The sequence below is a fragment of the Elaeis guineensis genome, chromosome 4 (genome assembly GCF_000442705.2).
Source record: "Elaeis guineensis isolate ETL-2024a chromosome 4, EG11, whole genome shotgun sequence".
NCBI classification, from domain to species: domain Eukaryota; kingdom Viridiplantae; phylum Streptophyta; class Magnoliopsida; order Arecales; family Arecaceae; genus Elaeis; species Elaeis guineensis.
Window position 1 is genome coordinate 14,887,015 of NC_025996.2, and position 21,015 is coordinate 14,908,029.

Below are 21,015 nucleotides of genomic sequence, written 5' to 3' on the forward strand. Positions count from 1 at the left end.
AAAATGAATGCGGTATAGACCCGAGGCCCGGCCGAGGAGCCAACTGGCGGGTCTGGTGCTGGCTGGGTCTCAATCGGGTCGTGAATGAGCGGCTACGGATCCACCTAACCTAGCTGTCCGCCGACTTCTTAATTCGCTATAAAACGATTCGCTCCTCGAAGAATTCCCTTCTGGGTCTAAATTGGGTCGGGTATAATCAGGCACGGATCCACCCAACCTAGTTGTCCACCGAGCGTGCCTCTCCTCCCCTCCCCGAAGGAAAAAAAACTATTAACGCTTCCATAGTCTGAGATCGTGTGCTCCATGATGACCAAGTTTCTTCCTCTCTTCTTCCTTCCCCTTCCAGGATACTCCTGCGCTCTCTTCTCCTGTTTCTTTCCTCTCAACCGTTCTCCTTCCTATTTCTTGATCCCAAGAACTGGTTTTCTTGATACTAAAATGTATTCTAAGAGTTTTTTGGTCCTCCCTACGATCATGTTCGTTTCATTGGATCCCCGGAAAAACATTGGATCGAAACCTAGGGTTTCGCCTTTGATTAGTAGAAAAAAAACAAGGGCGAAGACTGGTTATGGCTAAGGTAAATTCTTGCGTTTTTGACGTCTTTTTTTATTTTCCCTTTGACCTTTTCTCTCAGAGAATTTTTTTTTTTTAAATTCACTCTACTATGTTGTTCTTGATTGGCGCTTTTGTTCCCCGTTTTGATTGAATCTTGAACATTCACAATGCCTTAATTTCCATAGAGAATCAGATACTCTGTGGGTTATATGCCATGTTCCAATAGAAGGTCATATTATGAATCTTGCCTAAGAACAGATTTTAATTTGAGCAACGCCACAAACCTAATGTATCTTTGTCAAGAAATATACTCGCCCTCTCAAATTTTATCTTTGTCAAAAGATATGCTCATCTACTAAACTTTTTGTTTATACGGTGGTGCTTCACATTTAACTGAAATTAGGTTGGTGCGGAACTGGTTTCATAGCTGGGAGTCATCTCCTTTTTTCGTGGTTATACAGTGATTATTTTCAACATAATTGTAGGAAAAATGAATTCTGATACTAAAATTTGATAGCAAGTCTTTTGGAAAATATGAAAATCATTATATTGGAAACAATCGTCCAGGCATCAAAAAGAACTTATTTAAACACTAGAATTAGTATTTAGATGTTGTGAACTGCTGGAGGTGTTGGTGTTAGACGATGTACGAGTCATTCGACTCACCTCATTTATGTGGTCCTGTTTATCAAATACAGGTCGAATTACTGTCAATCAGTAGTTGCCATGCACCCATATTTTAGCGAATTTCTATAATCCAGATTATGGAGACCTTGGAGCATATTGTAACATTCTTGTCTTAGAATATTTTTTAAATTATTAAAATCATTTACTCATTTATCTATTTATTTATTTTTGTTTCTTATATGTGTCATCACTATCCATCAACCTTTATATTTGTCTCCTAGGAGAGAAGAGACGTATGTAGAAAACTAGAGATGTGGAGAAACAAAAGTATGTTTAACCCATGTAATATTGGACAAGGAGCATCTTTTGATGTATGTTGCCGGTTAGGGTTGAGGCTTTGGATCAAAAGTTGGTCTAGTAGATTGAGAGCCAAAATGATAGCAATCTCTTAGCATGAAGACTACCTCCAACAGAAATGAAATGTTAATTTGACTACACATTAGTCTAGGCCTTGTAGATGGCATAGCCAGAGGCAGTTTCAACTTTTGCTCTCTCATTCAAATCATTCTTGATGGATGAAAGCACAATTGGCAATGAAAGTAGCGAGTTAGAGAGAATTTGCATTGGGTGTTCGAAGAGTAACGGAAGACCAAACAATTTGGCATATAGTCAGGGATGGAAATGTTTGGGTTATGCTTGTGTTGGATTAGAATCTAATGCTGAAAAATGAATAAGCTTGAAAATATGAATAATATTATGAGAAATATGGATATGTCTTTGCTTAACACTTGGATGTGGAAATCTTGGAGAACAATAGCTTTGCATTAAGGTTCTATGGTAAGGTTTTTATAGGAAGTAGTTGGAAGTGCAATCTTGGTGTAATTAACTACAAGGATCTCTTTTTGTTTGAAAGGAGTAAAATCTTTAGAATAAAAGAGGCTTCCAAACATGTTTCTAATTAAAGAGAAATGGCAAAATTACTAATTCTGCACAAATACTTGAATTTTTCAAAATGCGAGGATTGTTAAACTTCTTGGATAATTCAATTTTTATAGGGATAAAAAGAATATGCTTTGTGAGGACCTATGTGGGTGTGTGTTTAGTTTCACACCAGTTGTATGTTAGGGACATCGTGGATACTCTCGGTACTTATCTAGGGCCGAGCAAGGAAGGAGGAACCATCCCGAAATGTTTGGTGAGCGGCAACTGCAAGAATAAAGCTAAGGGAGATGGATAGAGAACTTTTGAAGCCCTCTCTCGTTCGTGCATTGGAACAGGGGTGGAGTTGCTGTGGTGTAACTAGCGGTTCTCAAGTCATAATAGGCCTATACCAAGGATTAGCACTAATTGGATTTTATTGAGTCTGCTTCAACTTCTACTGTATTGATACTCAATAATGTCTGAATCTTGGTTTGAAATCCCAACTGACCCCTGTATCTGAATTTTTGTATGCAATGGTCTTGACAGGGTTGGATATGGGTTAGAACTGTACTTCTGACCAACTTGTGACTTTATCTACGAATTTTGGTATTTGAAGAGAGGCCTAATTCAATGATCTTCAGTATTAATAAGAAAAACTTCCTATATAATACAACAATTGTTATCCTTGAAAGCCATTTGCTCGAAAGAAGTTATCATCTTGGGTATTTGTTTTACTTCTGAAAGCATTCTCACCACCTGAGACTTGATGGCAAGAAGCTTTAAGTATTGTTATTTTAATAATTGCTGAGTAAATAAGCATGGGGTCATGAGACTAGAGGCTTTAAGAAGATAGCTAAAAGAATCAAAGTTTTAATTTAAAACAATATTTCAGGTAGGTTTTAAAGCCCATGAGATGGGACTGTTCCGGTTTTCTCATGGAATGGGACGTACCACCATCCTCCCCTGTCCTGATACTTGGGACAGAAAATGTTCCAAGGTGTTCCGATTGGGATACTGGGATGCTAGTGGGATGATCTGTCCCGACATATGGGATGGTACCACATTCTAATGTTCCGTAGAACATGCCGTTGATGGATCTGAATTCTTGGCCCACATATTGGCTATAATTTAGTAATCATTGAATTTGATAAATAACGGATTGGGGAAGATGGTAAACTACATCTTTTTTTTTTTTTTTTTAAGAATGCTAGTGTTTTCTGTATAACAAGATGCATTCTATATCAGTTTGCAAAATGTTTTTTTTTTTGGTGGGGGGCGGGGTTAATTTGCTTAGATTGTTTGTTTCTTGTTTTTGATATTCGGAAACTTTTGAAGAATGCTTAACTTTCCGTTGTTAGAGACTTCGTATTCTCCATTAATCAGTATTTCAAATCAAATTCAGGATGCAGGATTTATGCTTGATCTCATAACTTTTCATTCCAATAATGCCCTCCAATAGTTTGCTGTAGTAACATAATGATTATGATAGGCTTTGATGATACAACCATAACCATGAAAATCAGGTTTTGTCCCTATCCAGGCTTAGCTAGATAAATCTACATTTAGCAAAATTTCATATTAGAACAGCATCTGATAATATAATTGAAGCCATTACAGAATCAAAGAAAAAGGTATTTGTTGTGCAGGCAAGAAGAGAACATCAAGTATCCCAAAGTCGAACTTAAAAACATATTCCACCTCCTAGATTGGTCAAGGGTTCGGGTTGTATCTTTCATGCAAAAGAATGATTGATCTTTTTTCGCAACATCAACCATTGGATCATATCTTGCACAGATCTCAAAGCACTCCAAACACTCTCATCTGCCTCCACAGATCTCGTAGCGGCTATTGCATGATCCAATGTTGCATATGAAGGAACAGGTTGTGCACCGGATCGGTTTGGATCAGAAGCAACTGGATTTAAAATTTTTTGGCTCTGACCGACACGCCATACATAGATCTAAATCAGATATTAAGCATAATAAATCAGCATGCAAACAATAATAAGGGTGATTACATCACCTTGCGTGGTAGACGATCTCCGCAATCTGATGATTCGTGAATTTTCGAGGTTCGCTGTTGAGCCGCGTATGTGCCCGATCTCTACAGATATCTACTTGGGCTGGGTCTAAGATGCTTTCTCTTTGATCAATCCGTCTACTCCAAGACAGATCAGCAAGCTCCTCTATCTGCCTTCGATCTGATCTCCGATAGAGCTTCTATCAACCTTTGATCGCAGCCTTCTCGCATAGATCTGATGGTTTTTGATGCTTCGAACCCACCAGATGGCATGCTCAACACTCTTGAACATGGAAAATGGTGAAAGAAGAGGGAGGAGGAATGGAAAGGAGGAGGGGAGACATGAAAAATTTTCTATCTGCTGTAATCTATTGCAGTCGATTAAAAGGGACCCTTTATATAGGCATCTGATCGGATCAGATGCCTTAAAGCAGAAGGACTCTGCTTGGTCCGCCTCACTCTGATTTCTTCCTTGTTTTGTTGCACAAAAACCAACGAGAAACTCAGATTAGCATGGAGATATGATAAGGTTGTTGTCGTCCCATTCCAATCCACCTCTGATTCGGATTCAAATGGTTTAAATTCAAAATTGAATTCAAATCTATATTTGAATTCAAATGAGATTAAATCTCTTATCCTCATCTACTAGTGGATGAGGCTTATCCCAATCTCTTTCTCTTATCTGAATCTGAGTGACATGCATGGATCAAATCCATATGGGCATGAGCCCTCTTCATGGTCGAATGCAATTGGGTGGCACCAACATTTAGCGCCCCTCAAACCCAATCAAATTAGGTTGTTCACTGAACCTGGGTGCCCCAACATTTGGAACCCAATTTGAGCTTGCTATTATTTGGTTAAATCTTATTAAATGGGAAACCCAAATCAAATAGGAGAAAATGGGTTCAACTATATACTAGCATGGCTCTCTTAAATCCAAAGCTGGGATTTAATTAATCCTAATCCAATTAGACTATACTTAGCCCAATTATGCAATCCTAGATCGATACTCTTGTTTGTGTGATCTCATTGGTCAAATTCTGTCTGGTAGTAAGATATGTTGTGATCTCTATAAGTAATGTCATTGAAATTTTTTTCGATGGATGGAAACTCTTTCCAATTCAGTCAATTAATAATCATTGATCATCAAAATGATTCTTAATTAGTCTTACAATCGATCAGTGATATCAGCAGTATGTGGTGACAATCCAGCAGAACTGAAGAATAAACCTCTAGGTGCAGTTATCGTGTAATCCGATTTTTCTATCATGAGTCCTGACAGAATCGAGGTTAAGGATAACTCATCAAACCTTATATCTGTTATATAATAGAATCAATTGATTCGAATTTGATGTGAAATTTAATAGAAATATCTTTCTATCTTTCACATTGCCATGGCCATCAATTTTTGGACCAGCCTCATGATCTATATAGGTCTACTCCTCTATCGAGGTCGATAGATCACATCTTGATGTAATCCAATTTCTACAATGAACATACTGCAGCCAACATACATCTCAAGACTCTGTATGGTTAGGAGATCGAGTTATGGTGTCGTCAAACTACAGCACCCTCAAGATGAATGATCGATGTACCTCAGGTCAGAAACTAAATATATAATCACAGCTATGAACATGTCACTGACAAGAAGATAGATATCTTTGTGACTGTTCGTGATTGATCATGCTCAGTATCTTTGTTCTTAACAAACATCTGTACTTTCGCTCCGATGTCTCCATACTGTATATTCAAGACTCATCTATCCGAAGAAAGCGATCATACATTAATCTTCCGGATCGATCATCATTTCCGTGATGATCCTATGATCGAGAATAATTTTTGAGTTAACTATAATAATATATATCTCAAATTTTCGATTTTTGAGAATATATGTTATCATACCCATTAACCCAATGGACAATTCACAGACACAATTAAACATAATGTAAATGAAAATAATCTAATTTTATTAATATCAAAGTCAATTTTACAAATTATGTCCTAAGAATGTTTTACAAGTGTCGGTCAATCTGGGTTCTAGGGTATACATCCAATAAACTCTCACTTGCACTAAAACTAATTAGCTACAAATCTAAGTCCTATCTTTTAAGATGGGTTTTAGTCTTTTGCTGGCTCAATTGCTTCGTCAGTGGGTCAGCCATATTTGCGATGTCGACTCTCTTCACCTCGATGTATCCTTTCTCGAGATAATCACGGATAAGGTGGAACCGCCACTCGATGTGTTTGAATTTTTAGTGAGACCTCGGCTCCTTAGCAAGGGCTATGGTATCGTTGTTGTCGCAATAGAGTGGGAAGGCATCTGATGGCATCACACTAACTCTGTAACAAATTTTTTGAATCAAAACACCTCCTTCGCAGCTTCCAACACGGCGATGTATTCTGTTTCCATAGTGGAGTCTGCAATCACAGTCTGTTTGGAACTCTTCCAGCTGACAGTATCACCATTGCAGAGAAAAATGCTTCCTGATGTCGACTTTCAATCATTAGTATCGGACATGAAGTCTGAATCAGTATATCCCTGCACTTTAAGCTCTCAATTTCTAAAGATTAGAAACATATCTTGAGTCCTTCTCAAGTATTTAAGGATACATTTCACAGAAATCCAATGCTCTTCATCTGGATTCGAATGATATCTGCTTGTGACACTCACAGCATGGGCGATATCAGATCGCGTATAAAGCATGGCATACATGAGGCTTCCTATAGTCAAAACGTAAGGGATCTTGTTCATGCTTCAATCTCTTTTGATGTATTGGGGCACATTTTTTGGAAAGATGAATGCCATGTCAGAAGGATACTAAATCCCTCTTGGAGTTCTTCATGCTGAACTTTTTCAGCACCTTCTTAATGTACATCTTCTGTGACAATCCTAGCATTTTTTTAGATCTATCTTTATAGACCTTAATCCCCAAAATAAAGAATGCCTCTCCTAGGTATTTTATGGAAAATTTCTTAGATAACCAAACTTTGACCGTAGTTAACATGGGAATATCATTCTCAATCAGGAGGATGTCATCTATATATAATACGAAAAATGTGACAGCGCTCCCACTGACCTTTTTGAAGACAGATGGTTCCTCGTTGTTGATGAAATCAAACGATTTGATTACATCGTTGAAATGAGCATTTTAACTCCGAGATGCTTGCTTGAGTCCATAAATGGATTTATGCAGTTTGCAAACTCTGTGATCATTATCACTGAAAATGAAATCAAGTGGCTGTTTCATATAGATATCTTTTTCAAGATATTCATTCAAGAACGCCGTTTTCACATCAATCTGCCATATTTCATAATCGAAATACGTTGCAATGGCAAGCAGTGTGCTGATGGACTTAAGCATGGCCACAGACGAGAAGGTATTCTGATAGTCAATGCCTTCGCACTGACTATGCTCTTTCGCCATAAGCTTAGCTTTAAAGGTCTCCATCTTTCCATTTGCACCTATCTTTCTTTTAAAGATCCATTTACACTTAATAGGTACAATACCTTTAGATAGATCCACTAAGGTCCAGACTTGGTTTGAGTGCATCGAGTCAATTTCTGACTTCATTGCCTCTAACCATTTTTCGAAGTCGATATCTGATATCGCCTCGTTATCGATTTTGGAGTCATCTCCATGTACCTATTTTTTATGAGGAACGTTTCCTCTACATTCTCTTGGATAATACCTAAGTACCTTTCAGGAGGACGAAAAATCTTACTAGACTTACGAGGTGGAGGAAGTATATGGATCGGCGCAGACTGAATTGGTTCATTAGATTCCAAAGCTCGTTGCTCTTCAGAGACTTTCTTTTCGAGCCGAATCTGTCTTTTCATGCCTCCATCTTGAATAAACTATTTTCAAGAAAGACTGTATGTCGACTCACGATCACATTGTGATCTTCTGGAAGATAGAAATAATATCCTAATAACTCCTTAGGATATCCAATAAAATGAGCTCTAAAGGGTCTGGTTTCTAACTTGTCCGCTTGTTGTTGTTTGATATGGGCCGGACAATCCCAAATCTTGAGATGACTCAAACTTGGTTTCTTACCATGCCATATCTCATATGGTGTAGTACGAATGGTTTTAGATGGAACTCAATTCAATACGTATATGGCAGTCAAAAGACATTGTCCATCCAAAGAAAAATAAGGTCTGTGAAGTTCATCATAGAACGAATCATATTTAATAAGGTCCAATTTCTCCGTTCTGAAATCTCATTGAGTTGAGATGGTCCAAGTGGAGTCAAATTATTAACAATACTGAATTTGGCAAATTTCTCATCCTGTTTTACGTATGCCTGTCTTTTCAACTGTATGGAATTTTTTGAAAAATGGTGTTATGCTATTGGCTTCCTTCCTCTGGGCTTTCCACCATTTAGGGATCCCCTGGTTCCCATGGCAACCTTCTAGTGTAATAATTAATCAAAAGATAACAATCTTGAGTGTTCATTTATCGTCCACCTTATTCCACTGTTCTTTTCTGCCACTGGTTTTGCTAATTTAGTTTGAAGATGTGCTGAGTTTGTGGTTTAAAATTCTACTTTTGACAATGAAAATGCTTCTTTTTTTCCCACTTGTCCTGTGTTTTAGGGTTTTGTTGTGTTTCAGCAACTGTGGTCGTTTCTACCATCCAAAGTGTGCTGCAGAATTATTATGCCCAGATAATAAATCTAAAGCGTCCAAGTATCAAAAAAGGATCAAAGCTGGGAAATCATTTACTGTCCTGTTCATAAATGTATTGTTTGTAGACAGAGAAAACAAAGAGGTTAGAGAGCTGCAGTTTGCAATATGCAGACGGTGCCCAAAGTCATACCACAGAAAGTGCTTGCCACGGTACTTTTTCATTTTTTACAAGTTCACTTTTATATGTAATGATTTAGGCAAATAAATCTCACCTTGATGTATTTCCTTCTGACCTCTTTACTAAATAAATCAGAGAGATTGCCTTTGAAGATACAAGAGAAGGTATTGTACAAAGGGCTTGGGATGGTCTTCTCCCTAACTGCACCTTGATGTACTGCCTGTATGTTTTATCTTCTATCTTTTTTTGCTGTTAGCTTCATTTTTATTACATGTGATACTACATATCTGATTTACTTGCAATAGCATTCACTTTGTTTTTTAATTTTTGGGCAGGAACCATACAGTTATGGAAGAGTTAACAACTCTGGTGAGAGACCATGTTATATTTCCTGATGCTGCTGGAAACAAAAAGATCATGGCCATGCAGGAAAAGGAACTAGATACTTTGGTGAAGAAGACCAGCGAGGTTTCTGATGATTTGTCTAGAGACCAGACTTCTGTAAATGCAGAAAAGGTGAAGACTTTTTGATGCAAAAAAGTGATTACTTGGGTCAATATAAATTGTTTGATTAAAAGAAATGGTTGAATAATGTCTTCTGAATTTGGTTGATGTTGTAGATTTTACTAAGACCTTGTTGATATTGATATTAATGATTTTACATATTTAATTAAAATGAGCTTTTTGCGGTTGGTATAAACCCTTGCTCAATGTTTTGCCCCTTTAAGTGATTGTCCATCATAAGGGGAAAAAAAAAAAAACAGAGCTATTTCTATTTTGGATTTTACGTCATCTCTATAAATCTTTCCTGGCATAGCTTGCCTTCTCCATTTGTTATTAAAACTCATCAATAGGCTGCTTGAAGCCTATCTTTGAAAAAATTCTCAGTTTCTCACACTCTGCCAATTTGGCATGCTATTTTTTTAAATCACACCTTTTTTTTAAATTTAGGAAGTAAACTAGAAAAAAGATATACCAAATTGGTGGGACTTTTTTTCTAAGACCATATCACATATTAATTACTTGGAGGAGCCTGTCTGTATGTATTTCTTCTCAAATATTTATCATTGACATAATCTTTCTTACTGTGTAGATTGTAAAAAGCTTCAGTGGTATGTGCAAGATGGTGACATGGTAATTTTTTCCTTCTTGATCGTATTCATTAATTTCCTGCTACATATGAAAAAGATCTTGCTTGGGTGCTCATCTTTTCCAAGTTGCTTTCTTCTTTATTACATTTAATAGTTTTTATGTATAGGATAGTCTAATCATTGATATCCTTTATTGTAGCGGCTTAAGTTTGACTACATGATATGCTGAAAGTTGTCATTCATCAGCATAAAAAGATACACAATCTGTCAAAGGATTCAGAACTTGCATGCTAAATTATTTATCAACTTTTACCCTTTAACAAATGTTAATCTCAAGACCAGTACGCTCGTGTTTAGCCCCACAGTAGTTGCAAGTTCGGGGTGGGCCTACTATTCTTTGCATTGAATTTGCAATAGATTGATTGATGAAATGTTTTATCGAAAAAGTTTCAATTAGTTTTCAGTTAGCACTCAGATGATACAGTAAATTATTAAATTTGTTGCTTACTGTTTTCAATCAATTTATTCTAATGTTTTTTTGTCTTTTCTTAGGTAGTTGACCTGCTGTGATGCTAATGCTTTCAGTCAACTGATGAAAGAAAAACTTGATGTATCTGGGAAGGTATGCAATTTTCAAAGTTGTGATTTTATTCAGCCAAAGGTAACTCCATCATATGTCAATAATATCTTGTCAATATTCAATTCTCAACCCTGGTGCTAATTTCATGCTATCTATTTGGGATTTCTTCTTATAATTAAAGATAACACATTACCTCATCCTTATGACCCGATCCCTCCATTTCCAATGCATTATGTAATAAAATCTTAACAACTGTGTTCTGTGTGGTTTCGGATATAAATGTAGGTAGTGTTTATGCAACCTATGATACCAAATAACCATTTTGCACTCAAAATCTATTGTCTTTTTTCGTTGTCAAACTACTATTTTTTTAATAAGATTTTAAAGATCAAGAAGATGCCTAATGAATGGAAGAAGAACACTATAGTACCAATTTATAAGAATAAAGATGATTCAAAATTGTTCCATCATAGTCTCAAAATCATGAGCCATACTATTGAGCACAGATTAAGGTTTGACATAAAGATATTAATGAACCAATTTAGTTTTATGCCAGGAAGGTCGACTATAGAAGCAGTTTTTTTCCTTTGGAGGTTAATGGAGAAATATAAAGAAAATACAAGATCTTCGTGTGTGTGTGTGTGTGTGTGTGTGTGTTGATTTAAAGAAAGCATATGATAGTCTTATAGAAATCTTATGATAGGTGTTAGAAATAAAAGAAGTTTCCATTAGCTATATTATAATATAATTAAGGTTATGTATAATGGAGCAAGTTGTTAGTCTAAGAATTATTGATGATAATGCTAGTAAGTTTCCAACATATTAGATTTACACTAAGGATCTGCTCTAAGTTCTGACCATTTTACACTAGTCATAGATGAGCTTATGAGACATATTCACTAAGATATTCCTTGGTGCATGCTATTTGCAGTTAATAGTCTTAATGGTGAACTGAATTAATATTGGAGTCATGGTACTCCTTATAGGTCTGTACCAATGCATACCAAGCACACCTATTGTATTGGTACCAAACCAGTGTGCGATACAGGGAGCACACTGAATATTGATATGCCAAATCAATCTCGTATCAGGCATATTGACACCATACCAAGATGGTACTTGTATAGGATCCGGTGGCAAGATTGCGAATCTTGGTTAGAGTTAATCATAAATTGGAATATTATGGAGGAATGCATTAGAATCTAAGGATTTTAGGTTTGGTGGACCAAAGATAGAATACATGGAATGCAAGTTTAGTAAACTTAGAAATAAATATGAAGGCAGAGTGAAAATTGCAGATTGTGAAATTTCTAAGAGTGATTATTTTTGGTTTTAGGCTTAATTATTCATAAAGAAGGGGAGAAGATGATATTATCCAATTTTACTGTTTCAGTACCAAATCCCATAGTACTATGCAGGTACAGTGTCAATATGCCTGCTATGGAAATTGGTTCGGTGTACTGGACTCGATACGCCTCCTTATGGGGTCTTAGTTCGATACTAGTTTGATACAATATGCTTAGTATTGGATTGTATGCACTAACATGGCGAACCTTGATATTATCCATATATTAAGGCAGGTTCGATAAAATGGAGAAATGCAATTGGGATATTATGTGATCATAGGATTCCTACCAAGTTGAAGTAAAAATTGAGGATGCCATACAACTAGTCATGCTTTATGGTACCAAATATTGGGTGGTTAGAGAAGAACATGTGCACAAGATGAGCATGACCAAAATAAAAATATTGAGACGGGTGTGGTAATACCAAGAAAGAATAAGAAATAATGTTATTCATAGAAAGGTAGATGACCTAGAGGTGGCACCAATTGAGGAAAAATTGAGAGAAGGATAACTTAGATAATTTCAACATTTACAAAATAGGCCGAGAGATGCACTAGTATGAAGGAGTAATTTAAAACTTGTTGAAAAAATGAGGGGTAGAGGCAGACCGGAAGTCATATAGGATGAAGTAATAAGAAAGGATTTGATATGGCTACATTTTCAGAATGTGTAGTTCTAAACAAAGTGGATTAAAGGAAAAATCAACCCCAACTAGTTTGGGTTTAAGGTTTAGTTGAGTTGAGTATTCCTTGTTAAACTAGCTGTTCAATCAATTAAAAATTGCTAATGACCAATATGTTGCTGTGGCCTTGATTTATATTGATGCCAATTGGAAATGCAAATCTGGCAGGCCTTTGTTGTCATCACTAGCATCTTTATAGTTGTAAAAAAGGATGCTACCTATGCTTTGCATGTTGCTGTAGTGGTGGTTTCTATGGTTAGATTAAGTTCAGCTAATTCCAATATTTTACATCTCTAATTTTCATCTACTTTTCTTTTTTGAAATCCCTCCTAAGGATCTTTTTATGGCTTTTGTAAGATCTTAGGGGTCTTGTCCACGTTTTTTCATTTTTTTCCCCGAACTACTATGGTTAATTGTGCACTTAATGCTATTGTCCAAATGCTTCTGTTATCCACTGGACTGCAAGAATTTGGTTGATTTTTTTATTTATATCTACTAGAGTGTGTATGCTGATTTAACTGAATTTTTCCCTGGCTAATTTGGGCAGTTGTGATCCTCATGATGAAGTAAGTGACAAGATTTCATTGATAAGTTCTTCAGAGGCGTACCTAAGCTTGCCAGTTGTCTTGCTACCATCTTGGTTAACCAACATGTTCAGTTTAGAAATTTCTGTCCTAGACTTCCTTGCTAGTTGGGCACTCTGTTTATTAATTGGAATGTTTTCGGTTTGTTTCTTAAACCACTGGTACATGTGCCCCAAAGTGTACCCAAGAAGTGTGCTGTCCATGTTTTTTGTCTGTTTCACAAGGTTGGGTTGTCTTGTGGTGGCAAGTTGCCTATTTTGCCCTCAGAGATCAAGCAAAAGATCTGGTTTTTAGCCATTAGAGATCCTTTGAACTTTGTTTCTATCCTTCCCATTTATCATGGTGCTGGAAATATTTATTTGCCATCTAATGAGTCTTTGTTTGAAGTCAATCATCCAATAGCCTTTGGATTGGCTGTTGCCGGGCTAGCTTTAGTTCCTTCTTTGGAGTCTAATTATATCTTATGATGTCCTTGCTTACTGAGGATTGCACCAGCACAGGTACAGATAAAAGATGTGCAAGATGGGATTGATGCTTCTTACAAATACCAGTTTTATTCTACATTGCTGTGGAGTCTTATTATTTTTTAAATTTGCAATTTGGAACAATTAATTCGCTGCATGCACTTAGTCTGGATGGCTTGATAAGCTACCTAGGGTGAGTTAAATTTGGATTAGATTATTTTCCACCGTTGTTCACATTTCTCCTCCTAAAATCTTTAGGAGAAGATAAATTGGTAATTGCAGAGTTGGATAAGCTGTATTCCTGTTATAGTTTCATGAACAGATTGTGCCCAGGGTGGCTTGTTTTTTTTTATTTTCAATCAAAGACAGCTTGCAGCTTTAGGATATCCATTCCTCAATATCTATTGCTTCACCACTTTCAAGTCAACACCCAAGGATATTCCTTCTATATTGCTCTTATTAGTTGTTTGTTGTTAAAAAGTGTTGTTTCTTTTTGTTTGGGATCAATGTGAAGTTTTATCTGACAAAGTTATCAGTTTTGTTGTGCTTTGGATGGTATGGATAGGACTGCAACTCGGGTGGATTGGGTCGGTTGATGACTAACTGTAATCCAAACCTCCCAGTTGTGACCCAGCCCAATCTAGCATTGGTTTGGGATTTATCCATCCCAAATCCATATCAAGCTGTTTGGATTTGGTCAGGCTGATGTCAGGTTAGGTTTACGAGTATAGCTCTGTTCAAATGAGGATCTAAGAGAAGGGAAAGCTTTGGAACGATTATTTGGTTTTATGTTGGGTTGAAATTTTAGCATAAAGGAAAAATGTGTCAAGCGTCCAGATCTGATGTGTCAGTCGGTCCAACGTGCCAAACTTGTTCCTTAATGGTACCCAGAGTACAAATTATGCAGAATTGCTTTAATGGCAATGAGAAATGAAAAAAATGTTGATTGGGTTTCTGTTTCAAATGAAGATCTCCAAGTGGTTTTAAATATTTTGAATTCTCTGTTTTTATTTGGAAACTTGTTGATTCAAATTTATATATTAGAATCCCTACTGAATTTGTGTATGCTAAGTGAAGTTGTTTGGTATTCTGAAGATTTCGTATATGTTAACATTTTTATTATCATCATTTGTGTTAATATAGCGAAATTACTATGGTAATACTTTGATCTTCTTAGAATTGTATCCTTATATTGAGATGAATTAGACTCCTAGTTGAGTGCGAGAGTCTTCCATAGCTGGTGCGTATTACGTTTCCCATCGGCTGGATTTACCAAATTCTTTGTGAATGGGGTTCTCTAATGGTGATCTTTTGTGGTGTCTGTATTGCTCTTTTTCAAAAGAATGGAATAGAATTCTTGCTTGATTTATACCTGCAATGGTAACATTCTGACAATGCATCCTCCACATGGTACTTGGATAGGACTGGATAATTCTAGGATTACTTGTTAGGCATACCATGTGGTTGATTCCAGATAGTGAACTACTTCATCTCATGCTCTGGTTGGCCATGAATGATCTTGAATCTGGTCAGTTTCTATATATGTTACAACCAATTTCAACTTGCTGCTATATAAGCCTGTGAGTTGACAATGTGTTGGCTTACATCATCTGCTTGAATATTGCACTGATGCAATAGCACAATGAGCTTGTCGAATGCAATAAGTTAAGGGTTGTGTGTTATGTTCTTAGAATCTTGAACTCCTACATGATAAAATTTCTATGATTCAACTGTATAGAACCTCCGAAATTTTGAACTTGCTATATGTTAATGCCAATTTAATTTTTTATGGCATGAATCTGAAATTTGGTTTTACACAGAATTTTTTCAATTTTGAAAAGAGAGACTGATTGCAAATAAAGCCAGGAGAATTGTCTGTAGGATCAAAATTGGTATGATTTCAAAAGCATCTCTCTTTGTTTTATTCTGTCTTTCTTTCTTTTTTTTTTTTTTTTTTGGGTCCATGTACATGTATGCATGCTGGAAGGTTTTTTTTTTTTTTCCAAAAAAAAAATTTCCAATCTAATAATTGCTGTGACAGATCCTGGTTCTCAATCCTCCTTTTGGGTTCAAGCAGATGTTGCCAACAAGTTAATTGACAAAGCTCTAACTTTCAAGCCAAAGCTCCTCATTCTTACTGTTCCTGAAGAGGCCGCGAGGTATGACTTTTTGCTTCTTCATGTCACCCTGTTTACTCTGGGGCATCAAGAGACGGAAGATAGATGACTTCATGACTGTTTTTTCTTTTTCTGTGTTTTCCCTATGTGACCAGACTTGACAGAAAAAGTGAACCATATGATTTCTGAGAGGACAGTGAAATGCTCTCAGAGAAGGTAAAATCTTAATGTTTACTTGCAATTTTGATAAGCTGCTTGGAAGGGCCTTCATAGTCAGCTAATAAGTAATTTGCTACCGTCTGCCAGTCCTTGTCTGGGTCTGTTGATGTCAATGACCATCGAGAGGAGCAGTCAAAGCTCAAACCACCAGTGCTGTATCTGTGGAGCCACCCGACCTGGACAAAGATTTACAAGGACATAGCCATGGAGCATGGTCACACATCTACCAAGCACAGACAGCATGGTGCTGAAGAAGAAAGTCAAATGCAAGGGCAGGCAAATGCGCCTCCGGTGGAGGTAGATGCACAAGAATGTTGGAGGAAAGATATGACTCCAGATGAGGGTGCAGGATTTTGTAAGAAGAGACCCTTTTCAGAAAACCAGAAGGGTATATCTTGTAAACAACTAAAATCAAAGCATAATCCGCACCATGCTGAAGAAGGAAGTCAAGTGTAAAGGCAGGCAAATGTGCTTCCAGTGGAAGGTACAAAAGAATGATGTGGCTCCAGAGGAGGATGCACCATTTGGTAACAAGAGACCCTCAGCAAACCATGAGGGCATATCTTGTGAAAAACTATTATCAAAGAACAAGGCAGAGGTGTCTCGAGTGGAATTTGGCATTGGCAACAATAGGCTTTCCAGTTTAATGGGTTTGCTCCTGGGCCATTCCCATATATCCTTATCCAGGTTCATCAAATTGTGGTTTTTCTATTCTATATATTTGGAACCATCTTTGTTGATAGCATATTTCTTCGTGATGGACCCTTCGTTTAATTTAATAGGCATCTTTGCCTGCATGTATTAGCAATTATGGGTTCTTTTAGGTAGATATATAATTGGACAATTTCATTGTGTGGTGCGTATTATTTCTTACTCTATTTCATTTCAATTCTATGGGATTCTTTGAAGAGATTTTAGCGATTGTGTTTGGGTGCGAATAATACTTTTGGCAACTAGGGTATGGGTTGTAAGTTTGACCCATGAAACTTTTGGTCTGGGTCTCGGTTAATGTCTAGCAAGTGCGGTTGAAAAGGGATGAGATGCTGGTATATCCCATATTTATTTATGTGTATCTTAATGGGTACACATACAAATATAAATATTTAAGGGATACTGAAATTAGTATTTATATTTGCCCTAAAAGTATACAGATATGAATTGGATGTAAAGCATATCCATATTTATTTTGGATGAATAAAAATGTAAGTTGAATATTATACATCCATATTTTTCCTATCCTACAGTGTAAACTGAATTTTTAGTGAAATTTAGTGATAAACACTGACATTAATTGTATAGTCATAAAGGATGGGAATAGGATTTACTGTGTAGATCATTACATGACAAGTAGGTAATTCGGATTTAAGGGTTCAGGGAACGTGGTTTTTAGGATTTTAGCCGCATCCTCTAAAAGCATTTTGATATTTGGAAAGGAGGCGATAGTTGGAAGGCCCATTAGCTATGGCTGTCATTCCCAATAGTTGGAAGGCCTTGATGATCACTCTTATTCATAGGAAACTCACTCCAATAGAGTCAAGAATTGCGGGTCTCTTAGCCTTTGCAGCAGGCCTTTCAAGACAACCATGGTCGTTCTGGTGCACGGGTGGAAACATGTACTTCTTAAGTTGCCAAAGGGCAAGGAGCCTTTTGTCGACAACCAAAGTAGTTTGGATAACGTACTTCTTGCTCAAGAGATCACGTATCCTTACAAAAAGCTTCACAAAGACTATTGGTAATGGTGATTAAATTGGACACATGAAGGGCGTACTGCTGCATCAAACAAGACCAAGACATGTTTCTTAACATTTTAGCTTCCATGATAGACTCATCTCTTGGCTAAAGAGCAACATTGTGAACCCTTTTCTGTTTTAGTCAATGAAGCTCTAGTCAAATAGTTTGAATCCTCCAATAGTTTAAGAAAGGCAAGCTCTTTCCAGCATTTCTGGTTATCGATACAATGTCAAGATGGCCTCACCGGGCCAAGGGCTCTGGTTTGACCACTGGTTATAAACCACTCAACATCCGCAAAAAACATATTTTGTGTATGCTAAGTGGTTTTAACGTAGATTACAATCGAGCTCGGTCAAGTCCAATTTCAAAATGCAACAAACACGAGTCTATTTTGAACAGCTTGATATCTCGATTAGAACCTGGTCATCGATTTTTACGCCTTTAAAGCCGTATTCAAACAACTCACCACGACAGCTTTTAAGATCAAGTCGGGCTCGTCTGCATCAATTCAAGTTTGACCAAGCCTAACAGGAGAGGAGCCATTCCCGAGCTGGTTTAACCAAATGACCAGCCTTCATCCCTTCCGGGGTTTCTGCCTTACTGACTTCTGAGAACCATCTTCCGCGCACGGCTCCAAAATGAGAAGTCTCCCGCGAGACGCCGGGCGGGAAAGTTTGAAAAGTGGAACCCGCCAACAATCTTATAGAAAGGATTTTCCCCCGAGGTCGCATTTCCTCAGCCATGGCGGAAACATCCGAACATCCAGCAGAGCGCGGCCTCTCCCCACTCAACCCTCTCGATTCTGAGGTAGTAATCATCTCCTTCTCTGTTTCATAGTAACACGGGGGAGAAGCTCAAATTTTCATGCCCCCAAATACTAATACTTTCCCTCTTTCTAGGTTTGTGGAGGTTCTTCTTATCCGCTCTCCTTCCCTTCTCGTGAGTACTCGAGGATTAATATTTTCCGATTTCCTCAGTTTTTTTCCTTTTTATTTTCCCTTCTTTTTCTGGTTCACTTCCTTCTATTGTTTATTTTGCTCAGAGCCACCTGATGTCAGGAACTGGTTCTCCAGCTACGAATATGAATCCCCAGAGTGTTCTGGCCCGGCCCAAGATCTTCATAGCTTCGTACTGCCTGCAGGAGGAGGAGAAATCCAGGGTCCATTGGGAACTTCTAGAAAGAAGGCGGAAGTCCCCTCTACAGTTGAGGCAACGTCTCTTCTTTCACTCTTTCACATAATAAATTCATGTTTATGAGGATTGCTTTTATTCTTAAACATTAAATTTCGATTAATCTTTTAGAATTTAATTCGAAGAACACCAAATCTACTTTTCTTACGCATTAATTTGCTATCATCATCTCTTTTTTCCCCTCTTGTTTTGGCGTCTTATTTTGTTCCCGTGTTCAGTGGATATTCCTTTTTGTGAATTCCAGGATAAACATCTGGCTGAATCCCCTCTAATCCTTGTAACTGAAGTCATTCCATCGAAAGAAAACCCAAATCTATTGCCAGAAGTTCTAAGAAAATCCTCTGGGAAACATGCTGATACTGAAAATGCTGACAGCAATCTCAACCTTTTGAGAGTTGATGAGAAGTTGGTTGAAGGCCTTGAGCAATCTCCAAAGTGGATACCTGCAAAGACCGAGTGCGAAGAGCATGTTTCACATCAACAAAATTCAAGAGAGATCGGTCCTATTTCGCCAAAAATTGACACAGATTTGGAGGTGGCATATGAAGTTCCTTGTGGAGAAGAGTTGCTCCCAAGATGTAACGTTGGGAAGGAAGGTTTCATTTCTGTCAAGACCAAGGATAACACTAGCGGCAGCGGCGAAACATTTCCAAGCAGCTTAAGTTTTAGGGTGAAGTATGAAGACCCGATTGCCGGTGAGGAGACGGTAATTTGGGGAATGCCATCACATGGAAAGAAGTACTGCTCAGATAGAGAAAACCACAAATTAAGTCCATGCCATGAGTTGTTTCAAGAAAATGGTTTCCTTCCACTAAAGAGGAAACAGAATTTACAGCAGCTATTTGGATTTGGTTTCCTCACAAAATATTCTGAAGAAGAAAACAACGATCTTATCTCATCGAAAATGTCTAAAAGCCCGGTCGGAGACCCGGAGTGCAGTCCGAAGGTGCTTTCTGAAATGAGCAAGTGCAAAGAAAATTTGGGTGCGGAGGATTGGAGAAGAGAGGATAACACAAGCTCTGCTGGTAAAATAAAGGAAGACCAGATTTCTCAGGAGAAATGTTCATTCTTGAGGTGTACCAAAGAAGAGCTAAATGAAAATGCTCCCACAAACGGCTTTGTTTCTACAAAAAACAAGGAAATTACACCTGATGTTAGCTGCAACTTGCCACCAAAATCAATTTCAGCCATGAAATACAGGGGCATTGCGTTTAGCAATGGGATGATTAGGAGAGAAACCAATGAACACCTGATGAAGGGGACTGCAAATTTCTAGAGAACAATGGGAACTTGGGATGGAAAGAAGCTCAAGACAGAAAAAGAAATCCTTTAGCAGATAAAACTAATTTTCAAGCTGGAATTGTAGCAATGGCACCAGAGCTCCCTGGGAAATGGCGGTGTCCTCGCAGGAGCAAGCCCTACATGGGGCCTCAGCTGAAGCAACTACGGTTGGAACGTTGGGTCCATCGAGCGACTTAGTACAATTCTATTACGTGGCTAGCAGTGTTTTTCTCCTCTGCAGGGCTGTGCATCAGCCCAGCAGAATACCGTGACAATGACGCTTGGTGGCACACTGGCACTCACAAGAACCATTGTCCCCTTCTTGCCTAGTGTTTGTAGAGCTCACATTTGAGTCCCAAAAAAGAATTGTCTTATTTGTGTTATCACGTGATTCTAGCCTTTAATTTTAATCCAAGTAAGTACCCAATTGGTTTGTGAATCTTGTGATCTTTGCACACTAGATAAATTTATTGTTGGCTCAACATTTTTGAGAAGCTGGTCAGATTGTATGTGTAAAGTTTTCGTTATATTTAAATAAGGGTTTCTAAAACAATTTCACTTGTTAATTGACGTGAAGATAATATAGTGATATGGATTTATTGTCATCATCATATCAAGAAAACTTACCCTCAAATACTAACTCTAACCCCATCTCTCCCAACCCTTACCCCCAATCTTCCTCTCCAAAACGGCCATACAACAACCCTCATTGTCACTGCCACCTCCATCTTCTCAACCCCTATCTTGGCTGGCATTGGTTAGAAGCAACAAGGAAAGAACAATTCTGAAGTAACAAGTCA

At 37.6% G+C, this 21,015-nt stretch overlaps 1 protein-coding gene and 1 long non-coding RNA gene across 4 annotated transcripts; both read left to right on the forward strand.

Moving 5' to 3' along the window:
• On the forward strand, positions 1-9,095 carry LOC140857154 (uncharacterized). Its single transcript, XR_012140654.1, has 3 exons — positions 1-577; positions 8,877-8,961; positions 9,065-9,095. It is a non-coding gene; the product is annotated as an uncharacterized lncRNA (long non-coding RNA).
• A 1,475-nt stretch (positions 9,096-10,570) lies between these two features.
• Positions 10,571-20,709, forward strand: LOC105043879 (uncharacterized). 3 transcript variants are annotated; one of them, XM_073255648.1, is made up of 8 exons: positions 10,571-10,642; positions 15,497-15,568; positions 15,718-15,835; positions 15,949-16,009; positions 16,100-18,550; positions 18,643-18,682; positions 18,786-18,952; positions 19,179-20,709. In XM_073255648.1, exons 5-8 carry the CDS (start codon positions 18,485-18,487, stop codon positions 20,208-20,210), a joined length of 1,305 nt encoding a protein of 434 aa, XP_073111749.1. In that variant the 5' UTR covers positions 10,571-10,642; positions 15,497-15,568; positions 15,718-15,835; positions 15,949-16,009; positions 16,100-18,484; the 3' UTR covers positions 20,211-20,709. The 3 variants fall into 3 exon arrangements, with proteins under 3 accessions (XP_073111749.1, XP_073111751.1, XP_073111750.1); XM_073255650.1 differs by having other exon boundaries at positions 18,786-18,946; XM_073255649.1 differs by having other exon boundaries at positions 15,754-15,835.
• Positions 20,710-21,015: the final 306 nt, after the last annotated feature.

Excerpts from the sequence above, each read along its gene's own strand:
- LOC105043879 (XM_073255648.1), top strand. The coding sequence starts at position 18,485 with ATGGCGGAAACATCCGAACATCCAGCAGAGCGCGGCCTCTCCCCACTC. Across the intron at positions 18,551-18,642 it reads TCAACCCTCTCGATTCTGAG|GTTTGTGGAGGTTCTTCTTA; the intron begins GTAGTAATCATC and ends CCCTCTTTCTAG. Across the intron at positions 18,953-19,178 it reads AAGTCCCCTCTACAGTTGAG|GATAAACATCTGGCTGAATC; the intron begins GCAACGTCTCTT and ends TGTGAATTCCAG.